Source organism: Panthera tigris, chromosome F2 (genome assembly GCF_018350195.1).
Source record: "Panthera tigris isolate Pti1 chromosome F2, P.tigris_Pti1_mat1.1, whole genome shotgun sequence".
Taxonomy (NCBI): domain Eukaryota; kingdom Metazoa; phylum Chordata; class Mammalia; order Carnivora; family Felidae; genus Panthera; species Panthera tigris.
The window spans coordinates 60,330,133-60,345,503 of record NC_056676.1 but is presented as its reverse complement, the minus strand read 5'-3'; the positions used below and the strand labels follow the sequence as shown (position 1 = coordinate 60,345,503).

The window sequence follows — 15,371 nt, the reverse complement described above, 5'->3', positions numbered from 1 at the left end:
ATGGTGAAGGTTGGAGTCAACGGATTTGGCCGTATTGGGGTGCCTGGTCACCAGGGCTGCTTTTAACTCTGGCAGAGTGGGCATTGTCACCATCAATGACCCCTTCATTGACCTCAACTACATGGTCTACATGTTCCAGTATGATTCCACCCACAGCAAATTCCACGGCACAGTCAAGCTGAGAATGGGAAACGCGCCATCCATGGAAAGCCCATCACCATCTTCCAGGAGCGAGATCCCGCCAACATCAAATGGGGTGATGCTGGTGCTGAGTATGTTGTGGAGTCCACTGGGGTCTTCGCCTCCATGGAGAAGGCTGGGGCTCACTTGAAGGGTGGGGCCAAGAGGGTCATCATCTCTGCCCCTTCTGCTGATGCCCCCATGTTTGTGATGGGCGTGAACCATGAGCAGTATGACAACTCCCTCAAGATTGTCAGCAATGCCTCCTGCGCCACCACCTGCCTGACCCCTCTGGCCAAGGTCACCCATGAACACTTTGGCATCGCGGAAAGACTCATGACCACAGTCCAGGTCATCACTGCCACCCAGAAGACATGGATGGCCCCTCTGGGAAGCTGTGGCGTGATGGCCGAGGGGCTGCCCAAAACATCATTCCTGTTTCTACTGGTGCTGCCAAGGCTGTGGGCAAGGTCATCCCTGAGCTGAATGGGAAGCTCACTGGCATGGCCTTCTGTGTCCCCACCCCCAATGTGTCCATCGTGGATCTGACCTGCCTCCTGGAGAAAGCTGCCAAATACAAAGACATCAAGAAGGTGGTGAAGCAGGCATCAGAGGGCCCCCTGAAGGGCATCCTGGGCTATGCTGAGGACCAGGTTATCTCCTGCGACTTTAACAGTGACACCCACTCTTCGACCTTCGACGCTGGGGCTGGCATTGCGCTCAGTGACCACTTTGTCAAGCTCATTTCCTGGTATGACAATGAATTTGGCTACAGCAACCAGGTGGTGGATCTTATGGTCCACATGGCCTCCAAGGAGTAAAAGCCCCCTGGATCACCAGCCCCAGCAAGAGGAAGAAGAAGAGAGAGGCCCTCAGCTGCTGGGGATTCCTTGCCCCAGTTCAGTACCCAACACACTTGAGAATCTCCTGACCTCCAGTTTCCATCCCAGACCCCCTGAAGAAGGGGAGGGGCTTGGGGAGCCCTACCTTATCATGTACCATCAATAAAGTATACTGTATCCAAAAAAAAAAAAGTACTTCACAACTTCTTATTCAACACGTCTCTGGAGGCAAGGGAAACAAAAGCAAAATGAACTACTGGGACCTCATCAAAATAAAAATCTTCTGTACGGCGAAGGAAACAATCAGGAAAACTAAAAGGCAACTGACGAATGGGAGAAGATATTTACAAATGACATATCAGATAAAGGGTTAGTATCCAAAATCTATAAAGAACTTATCAAACTCAACACCCAAAAAACAAACAATCCAGTGAAGAAATGGGCAAAAGACATGAATAGACACTTCTCCAAAGAAGACATCCAGGTGGCCAACTGACACATGATAAAATACCCAACATCACTCATCATCAGGGAAATACAGATCAAAACCACAATGAGATACCACCTCATACCTGTCAGAATGGCTAACATTAACAACTCAGGCAACAACAGATGTTGGCAAGGATGCAGAGAAAGAGGATCTCTTTTGCATTGTTGGTGGGAATGCAAGCTGGTGCAGCCACTCTGGAAAACAGTATGGAGGTTCCTCAAAAAATTAAAAATAGAACTACCCTACAACCCAGCAATTGCACTACTAGGCATTTATCCACAGGATACAGGTGTGTTGTTTCGAAGGGACACATGCACCCCAATGTTTATAGCAGCACTATCAACAATAGCCAAAGTATGGAAAGAGCCCAAATGTCCATCAATGGATGAATGGATAAAAAAGATGTGGTATATATATACAATGGAGTATTACTCAGCAATCAAAAAGAATGAAATCTTGCCATTTGCAACTATGTGGATGGAACTGGAGGGTATTATGCTAAGTGAAATTAGTCAGAGAAAGACAAAAATCATATGACTTCCCTCATATGAGGACTTTAAGAGACAAAAAATATGAACACAAGGGAAGGGAAACAAAAATAATATAAAAACAGGGAGGATGACAAAACAGAAGAGACTCACAAATGTGGAGAACAAACTGAGGGTTACTGGAGGGGTTGTGGGAGGGGGGATGGGCTAAATGGGTAAGGGGCACTAAGGAATGTACTCTTGAAATCATTGTTGCACTATATGCTGATTTGGATGTAAATTTAAAAAAAATAAAATTTAAAAAAAGTACTTCAAATGGATTCATATTCAATATTATTGATAAACCTTATGTCTTGAAATATTAGCTAATGAAGCCCTTTAATGGCAAAGATTTTACAATATTTTATCTTCATCCTTTACATTTTGGGTTTTTTTCCTGTGTATATTTTATAATGTACAGTAATAAATCTACATGGTTTATAAACATACATTTATAGGTAGACACAAAATTCTTTTACTGACAAGGATATATGATTAAATGTTCAGAGGCCACCAATCTAGGTCCATATGAGAAATCAGTTCCTAAGCTCAGTCCAGACACCCAATCCTTTGCCTTTATTCCTACTTAGTTCTGGATCTGAAATTATATAGAGTTACACCAAATTACTGTATTTTCTCATTTACATCTAAACTAAGAATTCTTAAGAAAAGTTACAGCACAATGACATATTTTTATAACATTTTAAACAATACAAACTATTCATTCTCTCCATTCATGAAAATCTATTAATTAAACCTGTCAAATCACAGCCAACTTGCCTTACTAAAGGCAAAGAGATAAAATATAATATCTTAACTCTATGCATAAATAGAAAACAGGAATTCTTTTTACTTTTGAAACTTGGCTGTTCTTTAATGACTTCTAGCTTCAATTTACATACTTGTGGGGGATGAGAAATGGCTGTGGGGCTTTGAAAATGTAGGTAATACAGAATCCTCCCCAAACTCAACTACAAATACTTCTTTTTGAAGTGTTCATAAAAAACAGCAATTTTCTGAAACACTGTTGTTGAGTCTGGCAAACTTCAGAGTTCAAAAGCACATGTACTCTACCTTTATCCCCAACAAAGCTAGCAGCTACCCTCTAAAGCAGGGGTTGTCAACATTTTCTTTTCCCCAAACTGCAAAACGGATTACAATCGCATGTGTATACATGGTGCCATGCCCTCTTCCCTAAGTTATTATAGAAAAAATAAAGCAAGTAGTGTTAAGGATATCTGGGGTGGTGTTATGAGGGCACTGTTCACAAAAGAATTGTAGTACAAAGATAGGAGATCCTTTCGTTAAGATATTTCTTAAGGTAATATGACTAATATCAAAGTTTTAAAATATTGAATACTATATTTTGTAGTACATTGTATTTTTAATATGTTAATTGAAAAAATTACTATTTTATAAAAATAAGTTGACTTTTCTAGCTCTCCAGTTCAGACACTCTTATTAGGTGACTAGATAGCACTGGTAAGTAAGTATTTTGGGTTCCTGGACCCAATTTCAATGTGTATTGGCAGAGGTAGTTTTTACACATAGAATAAGCAGTGCTCTGACACCAACAATTCAACTCAACTCTGACATTATTTACCTGGAGATAGATAGCATCAGATCCCACGGGTTACGGGGTCAGTCCTTCAAGACTGTTACCTCCTCTCCCCTCACAACACACTTCAGACCCATACAGGCTGTTACCTGCTCTTCTGACGTCTGGCTATAAATCTTAAAATTCCCATGACACTCTTCTCCATTCAATTAATTTGCTAGAGTGACTCAGAGAACCCAGAGAAACATTTTACTTACTGCAAGTTTATTATAAAAGGCTATTAACTCAGAAGCAGCCAGATGGAAGAGATGTACAGGGAAAAGTACGGGGAAAGGGCAGGACCTTGCAAGCCCTCTCCAGGTGGGTCACTCTCTCCAGTCTCCACCTGTTTATTAACCCGGAAGCTCTCCAAACCCTGTCCTTGTGGGGTTTTACAGAGGCTTTATTACATGAGCACGATTGATTGAATCAGTGCCCATTCTCCTCTCTCTCCCCTCCCCAAAGGTTGGGGGTGGGGTGGAGACTTAAAGTTCCAACCCGCCCATCACAGGATTGGCTCCAAAGGTAACCAGATGCCATCCTTAGATGTTTTCCAAAACCATCTCATTAACATAAAAGACACCTTTAAGCTCTCATTACTTAGGAAGTTCCAACGGTTTTTTGGGAGCTGTGAGTCCGGAACCATGAATAAAAAAAACAAATATATATGTACTTATTAATAACAATATCACATTAAGCTTTGTTAAAAAGAGAAATACCTAATAGTTATGCATTTTAGCATATTGAAAATATCATCATTTCACCTACTTTATCACTTTGTCTACATTTGACCCAGTAATCCTCTTATCATTGTTGACGAATTTTTTTCTTCTTCACAGGAACTATACAGCTATATTCACTTTTTCCCAGTATCTTTGCCTTCTTTTTAAAAAACGTTCCTGTTAAGAAAAAACAGAAACATGAAAGGACAACCCAAGCACTAAGCTGGCTTGCCTACCCCCGTGTGTTGTTCCTACTGTCGTTAAAGCTAGAACTTCACTGTCGATCCAGAAAAACATCTCTGAATTCAACTGAGAATAATATTTCTGTAGAAAAATTTAAATGGTCTCAAATTTAAGAGCAGTTATTTTAGTCATTACCAAGAATTTATTCATGATGTACTTCATACCTGATCATGACACTCTAACGATACAGATTAAGAACAGCTACTCAGAGGTGTCACAGGCAGCACAAAGTCAGGGGCTAATGGGCAGATCCCACCTTTTCCATATTATACTTCAAGACCTCAGCACAGAAACACTGTAATTTTGGTCTGATGGATGATTAAAACACTTGAGAAAAGGGCTGAAAAAGATGACTTGGTTATTCAATTCCTAATAGAATCGGCCCTTAAAACATTTTATAAACAAAATATAAAATGTATTTACTACATAATCTGTTATTTTAAATTCTGGTGACCCTTTAGACACCTTTTTAAAAAAAAATTTTTAATGTTTACTTTTGAGAGAGAGACAGAGTGTGAGTGGGGGAGGAACAGAGGGAGAGGGAGACACAGAATCTGAAGCAGACTCCAGGCTCTGAGCTGTCAGCACAGAGCCCGATGCGGGGCTCGAACTCACAAAATGTAAGATCATGACCTGAGCTGAAGTCGGATGCTTAGCAACTGAGCCACCCAGGCGCCCCCCCCTTTAGACACGTTTTATTTATTTATTTATTTTTAAAGTTTATTCATTTTTAAAAATTTTTTTTTAACATTTATTTATTTTTGAGACAGAGAGAGACAGAGCATGAATGGGGGAGGGTCAGAGAGAGAGGGAGACACAGAATCTGAAACAGGCTCCAGGCTCTGAGCTGTCAGCACGGAGCCGGATGCGGGGCTCGAACCCACGGACTGCGAGATCATGACCTGAGCCGAAGTCAGACGCTTAACTGACTGAGCCACCCAGGCACCCCTAGACACGTTTTAAATCAGATATTCATAGTCTATCTTAAAGAGAGTGTTATTTTGGATTTTTTACTCTTGAATTTAATATTTGCTTTAAAAGAAAATCACCCTCCCTGTTGGACAAATGAAACTCAAATCTGTTTGCTTCCCCTAGGGCCTTATAAACAATTAAGAGACTCCAGGGGAATTAAGTGAAATGATCTTCAATCAAGAATTATCTTACTAGGGTGCCTGGCTGGCTCAGTTGGAAAAGCACACAACTCTTAATCTTGGGGTCATCAGTTTGAGCCCCCACGTTGGCTTAAAAAAATTTAAAGAGAGAATTATATTGCTAGATTAATGCAACAAATATGAGGGTAAACACCTGTGGAGCCTCACAAAATGTACTTCCTACACACTCCATGCTTCACTACAGCAAAAAAGAAAACTGAGAGGAAAACAAAGAATCTAAGAAACAAATAACAAAGTAAATTTCTGGATAAAGGCAAGAAATGTCTGGATGACAGCTGAGAAACATACTTTGAAAACTTTTCCACATTGGAGGACAGAGGGCTGTAGAAGTATCTCCAGGGGTGAGGAATTACCTGGTATTATATAGAAAATTGTAAGTTCTGGGGCACCTGGGTTAAGCATCCAACCTTGGCTCAGGTCATGATATCACATTTCATGGGTTCGAGCAACGTGTCATGCTCTGTGCTGACAGCTCAGAGCCTGGAATCTGCTTCAGAGTCTGTGTCTCCCTCTCTCTCTGCCCCTCCCCCACTCATGCGCGCGCGCGCGCGCGCGCGCACACACACTCTCTCTCTCTCTCAAAAATAAACATTAAAAAAAGAAGAAAATTCTAAGTTCCTTTAACAGAGTTATTAGAGAATGTGGCAAGACCCAGTCAGATGCTAAAAGAAAATGAGGACATTATTAACTTTGGAATAACAACATAGCGTAAGAAATAAATTCAATCATAGCATGCTACTTGGGTCAGTGGTGAACAAAGTTTATAGTCATAATAAAAAATACTTTGAGATGTTGAGATGTATAAAGATTGAAATAATATATTAGAAAAATGAAGGAGTAATACAAGTAAGCAAAATTTCCACTTTCTAGTAGAAAGTCAAATAATGGATGGACCAAAAGACAGCACCATATTATTATTTGAGAATATAAATTCTACAACCATTGCATGAATGAGGAATGTTCCACTGTAAATGTGAAAAGGGACGCCCACTTTTTTTTGTCACAAGCCTTTTGTACGATTTGATTTTTTTACATGATTTGCATACCCTGGGGGTACCGGGCCAATGGTGAGATAGAAAAAAGACAAGATTTTTACATTGAAGAACAATCTCCAAAATGCCTAAACCCATCCACTCTGAGTTGTTTTTATGAATAATTTTAGGCAAAGGCCTATGAGTCAATATTTATTTACAAAAATAATAGTCTTTTATTGTAAGTACTTCCACAGTTTTAAAAAGAAATTTATTTTTCACATTTAAATGTCTTTAAAAGTATTCAAAGGATTATCATTCTGCATTCTTCTTTTCAGAAAGTACTTTTGAGGTAGATCTATTCCGGATTCTTTTTCTTTTTCTCTTCTTTTCAGAGGCAGATGATTTTGTATCCTGTGCTCTTTTCTTTTTCTTCAAACAGCTAAGAGGATTGGGGCCACTTACTTTCTTGTGTTTTTTCTTTCTCCTCTGTTCAGGGTTTTTCACTAAACCCTTTTCTTCTTTGAGTTGCTTGATACTTTGTTTCTCGTGCACTGAGACAAGCTGACCTGACTCTACTGCTTTAACAAAAGCAATTGTTTTGGGAGAAGGTTTGTCCAAGACAATAGTGTTCTGAATAATAAACATGAGAGGGACTCCAGGCTTTTTCTTCACTTTCATAGACAAATTCTGATCCTATTAAAAAGAAAAATAGCACTATTCAGTTCAAATATGTCAATTAAATAAGATGCCTTAAGTGGAAAAAATAGAAGAGATCACAAGTTTTACTTTTCAAATTGGTATGTCTCACTAATAGAGTAAATTTTATGATTAAAAAAAAGGAAGATAAACAAGAAATTTGAGCACAAAGAGATAAGTGGCAACAATGTGACACTGGATCTATCAAGATTCTACCACCAGGAATTACAAACTGTCACAAAGGTAAGAATGTTAGGCAATGCCCCACTTTCTACTCCTAAGACATGCTTCAAAAAGGGTCAAGAATGTTCAGAGGTTGAAGGGATAGAAATAAAATAAGAATTCATGGACTCAGATTCTAGATTCAACTCTGCATCTAATTTAGTGATTTTATAATTCTAAAAGAATATGTAACCAAATCTGTATGTATGTGAACTTCTTCATTAATACCAACCCTGAAAGTCTCTCCTTCCCCTCCTGGTCTTTAAAAGCCAGAAACAGTTCTATACTGGTGGTACAATTTCAAATAATATAAAACACGACTTTTTGAGAACTAGTATAAAATACAGGAACATGCAAAAACACTGATGAACACAGAATGTAAAATATTTGTTCCACTTCTCTTCAAGAATGCTGACACATATCATCACATCTTTTTGTCAATAACTATTAAAAAAATACTTCAGTAATTAAGAAGAAAAATCAATATGCTTAAGGTTCTCTCCTCAAATTCTCTAATGGCATGACAACTGCTTTTACTGACTGCAAATCAACTTAAAAGCCTGTATTTTAAAAAGTTGAAACATTCTATCAAACCACTTCCATCTAATTTTTTCTGATTATAAGCAGCTCCATATGAAATAGAAACAGAAATGATTAAAATTGACTCTAATTTTAAAAGCAGTATCACCTGTGTTGCCACAAAATAATGATGAGGATTTCCCTCTTCAACCATGGAGAGCAGACATTCTGATCCACTCACTGGATTCTTGAAATGGGGACAATTTCGGACTTGGCATTTTTGTGCAATCAGTTTTGCCCCATATAAGTCTTTTCCCAAAGTTTCTAACTCTTTTAACACACACCTGAAAAAAAAAAAAATGTTATTAGCAGCTCACAATTACAACATACATTTCAGTGTTCACAGAAGTATAGAAAAATAGTTTTTACGAAATTTAAACTATACCATCACGATCTGAATGTGTTATGTGTTGGCCCCAAATATATGGTAGCCGTATCACTCTTTAAAAACCTGGAAAATATTTGGGGCACTTGGGTGGCTCAGTTGGTTAAGTGTCTGACTCTTGATTTTGGCTCAGGTCATGATCTCACAGTATATCCGGGGTGTGGGCGTAGGGGTGAGGTGACAGCGCGCGGGGCCTGCTTGGGATTCTCTCTCTCTCTCTATACCTCTCCCCCCACTCTTTCTCAAAATAAATCAACATTTAAAAAATAAATAAAAACCTGGAAAACACAAACACCAAGTTGAAGGAAAAACAGTTAAATCTACTGAGCATTTATTACGTGTCAGGCAGCATGCTAATTGCTCTTTACATAAATTCTTGCTTCAATCTCAAAACAGCCCTATCAGGCACCTAATTTGAAAGTTATCCTTATTTTAGAGTTCCTCACTCTGAGAGATTCCAAGTAACATGCTCAAACACAGCTCATAAGTGGTAGAGTCAAAATGTGAATCCAAGTAGTTGACAACAGATACCTTGCCCCAACCTTAGCGCTAGATGCTTCTACTTCAAGTACAAATTGGTACACCTTTAAACGATTCTCAGTACAGAGAAGTAAAAATTTAAGTCATCGGTTTAATAACAATCACAACTTCCTTTTTCTCTCTGCGTTTTCATATTAATATAAGCCAATGTTTTTTAAAATCAGCTATAAACTACCCATATCAAAATGACACAGAGATAACAAATTCTATTAATTTCTACTCCTTTTCACATCCCCTAATCTGCACCTCTTGAGGAGTCAAATGTCAGCATTTTAATAAGCTCTCCAGGCACTTCTTCTATCACACTAAAGAAAAAAATAAAGAAAATAAAAAATTATGAGAACTACTTAAAGATTTCTGAAACTCCAGTCAGCCCTTGCCAGACTCTACCTTGCCTCACTCCCTTTATCATCCATTTAGTTTTGTTTAAGAAAAGAGATTTTGCTTTCTATTCATCAGTTTTGAACTTTTTGGAGTTTCAGGCCCAAACTCCCATGTATTTACTGGATATTTCCTATGGATGTACACCATCTCTTCAAATTCGTGTCTAAAATCATGAAGATTTAGATCACTAAGCTCCTGGGTGTAAGTCAGAAATCCTAACTGACCTTTTCTTCCTCACCCATAACCCTACCCCATCGGCTGTTGGTATCTGTCTCAGGAATGCCTCTTTGTAGAGCCCTTGGGCTCCAGCCTTTCTTCTCTGAAGTTTAGGCTCCCATTATTTCTTGACTGGACAACCACAAAACGAGTTTGCCGGTCTTTACCCTCTTGCTTCTCCAACTCAGCCCTCACACTGTTACAATCAGCTTCTCTAAAAGACAGTTATCAGGTCTGATAGCATTTATCTCTTCATGATGCACACCAACAACCGACACAATACTATGCTTTAAAATAAGCATAGTACGGGTGCCTGGGTGGCTCAGTCGGTTAAGCAGCCGACTTCGGCTCAGGTCATGATCTCGTGGTCCGTGAGTTCCATCCCTGCGTCAGGCTCTGTGCTGACCACTCAGAGCCTGGAGCCTATTTCGGATTCTGTGTCTCCCTCTCTCTCTGTCTCAAAAATAAATAAACGTTAAAAAAAAAATTAAAAAAAATAAGCATAGTACATGTGTATATATATTATATATAGAATATATATATTATATATATTTTATATATGTACATAATATATATATAGCATATATATATAAAATATACATATATATAATATATATATATAATATATATATATATATACATATAAAATAAGGTGGGAGGGTGGATAAGGGAAACAAGATTGGCCATTTCAAGAATTCCCAGAGCTGGGTGACACACACTTAATTATACTAGTCTACTGTTGTGTATGAATAAAATATTCTGGAAGTTAAAATGAATTCTTTAGGGAAAAAATGCTACAGAACATAATTCCATATAGTACTTCCCAGACTTTTTTGTTACAGCACCATGTTAAAAATGTTGGTATTTCTATGGCACAGGGATTAAGGGACAGGTGGTATGTAGCCAGGAGGGATGAACTCAGGGGCACAAGCTAACTAAGCACTTGTCTGGCAGTGCTGAAGGCTAGGGGTAACAAATTGTGGGGTACCTACAACCATTGTGAGGCACTACTTGACTATGGAAAGCAGTTCATGGAGCGGTATATGTGCGAAAAGCAAGCCAATAATATTGTATTCCCAGTAGAGCCCATTCCTTTGTGCGCATGTGCAGGTCTAAAGAACTGGATGGATGGTACAGCACGTTAACAGTGGTCACGGGGTGGTATTACGGGTCATTTACATTTTCTTTTTTTACTTTGTTTTAAAATATAATTTATTGCCAAGTTGGTTTCCACACAACACCCAGTGCTCATCCCAACCAGTGCCCTCCCCCATGCCCATCTCCCACCCTTTTTTTTTTACTTTTTCAAAGTAAATAATCTACAAGGGGAACAACAAAACCCTTAAGTTTCTTTTTTTTTTAATTTTTTTTTTAACGTTTTATTTATTTTTGAGACAGAGAGAGACAGAGCATGAACAGGGGAGGGGCAGAGAGAGGGAGACACAGAATCGGAAGCAGGCTCCAGGCTCTAGGCTCTGAGCCATCAGCCCAGAGCCCGACACAGGGCTCGAACTCACGGACCGCGAGATCGTGACCTGAGCTGAAGTCGGACACTTAACCGACTGAGCCACCCAGGCACCCCAAAACCCTTAAGTTTCTTAATAGTTCCTGTCGTAGGTTCGATTTCCCTTCTTCCCCAGCCTCATTTCCAATTACACCCTGTGCTCTCATCTCTTTTTCAGGCATTTTACAACTCCATTTCTTCATTTAGGAGGTCTTTATCTCTTGTCTGTCACCCAAACTAGTCCTTCCCCTCAGAACTGAAAGGTGTCTGGGCTCAAAAGTGACCTCCTCTATGAAACCTTCCATGATTCCATCTCCCCAGCCCCACCCCCGGGAGGTTCCCAGGCTGAGGAAGTCACAACACGCACGAGTCAAAACGCGCCCGGAAGGTTGGCCGTTTGTCCTGTTCACCAAGTTATCCTCAGTGGCTACAGCCGTGCCTGGCATGGGGCTGGTACTTAATAAAGACAGTTCAATAAATAAATGACCACGGGCAAGCCTCTTAGCCTCGAGCTGTGAATTATCTTTCTGGGATTCGGAGATGTTAGCTCGCAGGGCAGCTGTGACGCTTGAAAATTTTTCATTTCCACTAGAAACAGCTATGCGAATAAGAGCAACCACTTGAAGCGGGTAGATTTTGGATGCCAGCAAGTGCTCTCCACACGTCTGATCCTTAAAGCAACCTTATTAGTTCACGGTCTTTTCCTTACAGATGAGAAATCCCAGGCTCACAGAGATTAACTTGCCGGAAGCCACAAAGCTGGCAGGACTGGGACCAAGACTCGAAGCCAGATCGCACTACATAAAGCACGGGTCTCATTCGCCGGGCCAACCACGCGAAGATTCGCAGTGCACTGTACTTTCTACCTACGTGGTAGACACTCGCCTGACCTCCTCAGTGCCTCCACTTCACTGTCAACTCCTCGTGGGTGGAGCGTTTTGCACGTCATGGCCTCGTCTCTACCACACCCGCAGGATCCCCGGGCCTCCTCCCCGGACCCGCCGGGCCCACCTGGTGGTGCACAGCTGCGTCTCCCCCATGAGGTAGCGGGGCAGCTGCTCCCGCAGCTGGATCCGGCCGCGCAGCGCCGCCTGACAGAAGGTACCGTCCAGCAGGATCTGGTACGGCTCGCGGACTCCGAAGTTATTGCGGAAGAAGCCGAGATGCTTCTTGGCGTGTTTCTGCCTCGTGATCTTCATGCCTGGCTTACCGGGACCGAGACCAGGGCACCAGAAGCCCGTATTAAACGCTTACCCTACCGCCCGCTCCTCCCGGAAATAATGCACCCTTTGCCCCCGGAAGTAAACGCCCCCACTTCTTGGGCACGCCCAGTGGTTGTGCCACGCTCAGACGAGGGCGCGCTTCGCTCCTGGTGTCCGCGCTTTAAGATGTTCGCCCTGCCGGCAATGCGCAAGCTTACTGCGTTATCGTGCGTGCAGTCAGCCTCTCAAAGATAGGCAGTGTGATGATAATCAACGATAATGTTGAAGCTCAATATGCTGCAGGCATTATTCTAAGTAATTTACCATATATTATGCCCTTTAATGTTGATAATTTTCAAGTGGGGAAAGGAAAGGGATTGGAGTATACTGGACAACTATGGGCAGGTTTGTACTAGTTGCCCTCCCTCAAAGAAGTTAGGCACGTTTGCTAAGGGCACGTGGTTCTATAGTGTTAGAACTGTCACTGGAAGCCAGGACTGAAGTTAAAAGCTGCCTGTAGTTCAAATGATCTTGCTACCCACCAGTACCCATCTCCGCCCCCCCCCCCCCACCCAAGGAACTACTGTCACTGAGAGCCAAACTTATGAAAGAAGATAGCCTAACCCTTCGTTAATCAAGAGTTAATCAGAAAATTTTGTTCTCTAGCAGCTAATTGCCAAGCATCCACTTCAATTCAGAACAAGCTAATCAGAGAATGGGGAGAAGAGAATTTTGCATTTTTGTCCCAGGTCCTCGAATCTGTCCCAAATCTAGTTCTGGCTATTGAGAGAAAGAAACAACACAGAAAATTGATTTACAAAGTGATGGAGATGTATTATTTGCATTGGGGTTTTTATTTGAAGATATAGGTTTATGGAATTGGAACTAAGAATTTCTATAATGTGTGCCCTGTCCTGATTCCCAGCACATCACTTAGATGGCTGCTTTTATTTCACTGAAAATTAATTTAGGAATTGGAAGCTATAAAATGTTATTATGGGATTGGATGCATGGTTCTTAAGTATAATTGCTCACTGCTTTCCAGGTTGATTCCTCTTTATCTCTGTATGCCAACTCCCTACCCCAGCTATACTCCCACCACAGAAATTATACCACCCCAGCCTTGCAAAAACAATTAAAATATTTTAAAAAAATAGATTGACAGATTTATCTACCACCACCATTCCATTGGATCATATTTCACTTATGATAATTAATAAAGGGAAACCTCACTATAATGGAGATGGGAGCTGGGTAGAGGGAGCTCTCACACCCCACTACTCTTATTCAATAACAGACCCCACAAAGAAGAGACAGACCTTGTAGATGGATACCACTTTACTACCCCAGCAGTAGGAAGGAAGACTTTTCTTATCCAATCCCACCAACAGCCCAGCCAATGAGATACAGTCACAATTTAGCCAATGAGAAGCCACTATACTTCAGGTTTTCAGTTTACTCCAGTGGACGTTTTGTTTATATCAGCCTTCCCAACCTCTAGATTACATCTATAAAAGAGCAGTACCTCTTCTTTGTTCCCCAGACTTGCCTATGGTTTTTGTGTATCTCACTTGTCTGGTACTGTAATTGTTTGCTATTGCTGAATAAAACCATGCTTTTTTCTTGGTGAAATAACGGGCTTAAAGTAACTGGTTTGATTTTTAAGGTTAACTAATGAGAAAAATGTGGTGCAGGACTAGGGCTTTGAGTCCAAGTTGTTTTTTGTGTTTTTTATTTTTTCAATTTTTTTTAACTTACTAAACTATAGCATAATTATTTTTCAAGCTCTATGTATATGACAGTGCCATTTGCATACTGGATCCTTATTTCACAAACATGAAGACGGTTTACAATGGTGATTAGCAACTTTAAAACAGAGTTTTCTACTACAGCAGTGTTTCTCAAAACATAATCCTGGGATATGCAGAAAAAGCTCTTAGGATGCTTGTTTAAAATGCCGATTTCTGATTCTGAACAAGTATTGAAGGATAGGGATACTATTCAACAAGGAATTGCCCTGGGGCGCCTGGGTGGTTCAGTTGGTTAAGCCGCGGACTTCAGGTCATGATCACCCACTCCAGGAGTTCGAGCCTTGTGTTGGGCTCTGTGCTGACAAGCCTGGAGCCTGTTTTGGATTCTGTGTCTCCCTCTCTCTGACCCTCCCCCGTTCATGCTCTGTCTCTTTCTTTCTCAAAAATAATAAACGTTAAAAAAAAAATTAAAAGGAATTGCCTTTAATTACAATCTTCCCAAGTCATTATTATGCATATTAATGTTCCTGAAGATTGGTTTGTAGTAGAGCATCACTGTTCATCCAATAGGATATTTTCAGTAGGTAGTTCACCGAACACTTTCTGGTCTGAGGGTCAATGACCTAATATTAGAACATCAATATTTGGGCACAACCTAGGCACAAGACAAATATTGCCGTTATTTGTTGAACTAGTAAAGATTCTTAAATTATCTTATATCATCTTAAATTATTCTTATAATATCTTTGCTAAAAATTTTAATAGCCATTGAAAATAATTTTGACCTTATGGTCAAACGTCTCAGCACTGCTGGCTACTAGCTCTTTTCTTAGGTCACTTTACTGGACATTTTCCATGCCAAATAGACATTCAGCTCAGGTAGGGAATTAATTTATTTTTCTTTATTTATTTCATGCTCTTCATATTCTTTATTATGTCTGGATCAAATATAATTTATAGTGCGATTTGTTGTGCATGATTTTGAAGATTTTTCTTCATGAAATTTTGATGAAGCCAAGTTGACAGAATGATTTATTTTTGCAAGGTGTGACTAATTCCCAAACAAGACTTTTTCATGAAAGATTCATGGCCTAAATGGAATTAAATAGGTAAACATTAAATACAATTCAAAAAGGTTATTTTGT

General features: G+C 40.1%; 1 protein-coding gene and 1 pseudogene across 1 annotated transcript; one reads left to right on the top strand and one right to left on the bottom strand.

The window, feature by feature from the left end:
• On the top strand, nucleotides 1–1,204 carry LOC102968030 (annotated as a pseudogene).
• Nucleotides 1,205–6,967: 5,763 nt separating this feature from the next.
• Nucleotides 6,968–12,545, bottom strand: UTP23 (UTP23 small subunit processome component). The gene is made up of 3 exons (XM_007075571.3): nucleotides 12,285–12,545; nucleotides 8,354–8,528; nucleotides 6,968–7,440 (listed from the first exon to the last, which is right to left on the bottom strand). Exons 1-3 carry the CDS (start codon nucleotides 12,470–12,472, stop codon nucleotides 7,060–7,062), a joined length of 744 nt encoding a protein of 247 aa, XP_007075633.1. The 5' UTR covers nucleotides 12,473–12,545; the 3' UTR covers nucleotides 6,968–7,059.
• Nucleotides 12,546–15,371: the final 2,826 nt, after the last annotated feature.

What these genes read in the sequence shown, in the direction of transcription:
- UTP23 (XM_007075571.3), bottom strand. Translation starts at nt 12,472, where the DNA reads ATGAAGATCACGAGGCAGAAACACGCCAAGAAGCATCTCGGCTTCTTC. An exon ending in ACGCAGCTGTGCACCACCAG is followed by an intron (nt 8,529 to 12,284) that starts GTGGGCCCGGCG and finishes TTTTTTTTTCAG; the next exon opens with GTGTGTGTTAAAAGAGTTAG. An exon ending in ATTATTTTGTGGCAACACAG is followed by an intron (nt 7,441 to 8,353) that starts GTGATACTGCTT and finishes TCTTTTTAATAG; the next exon opens with GATCAGAATTTGTCTATGAA.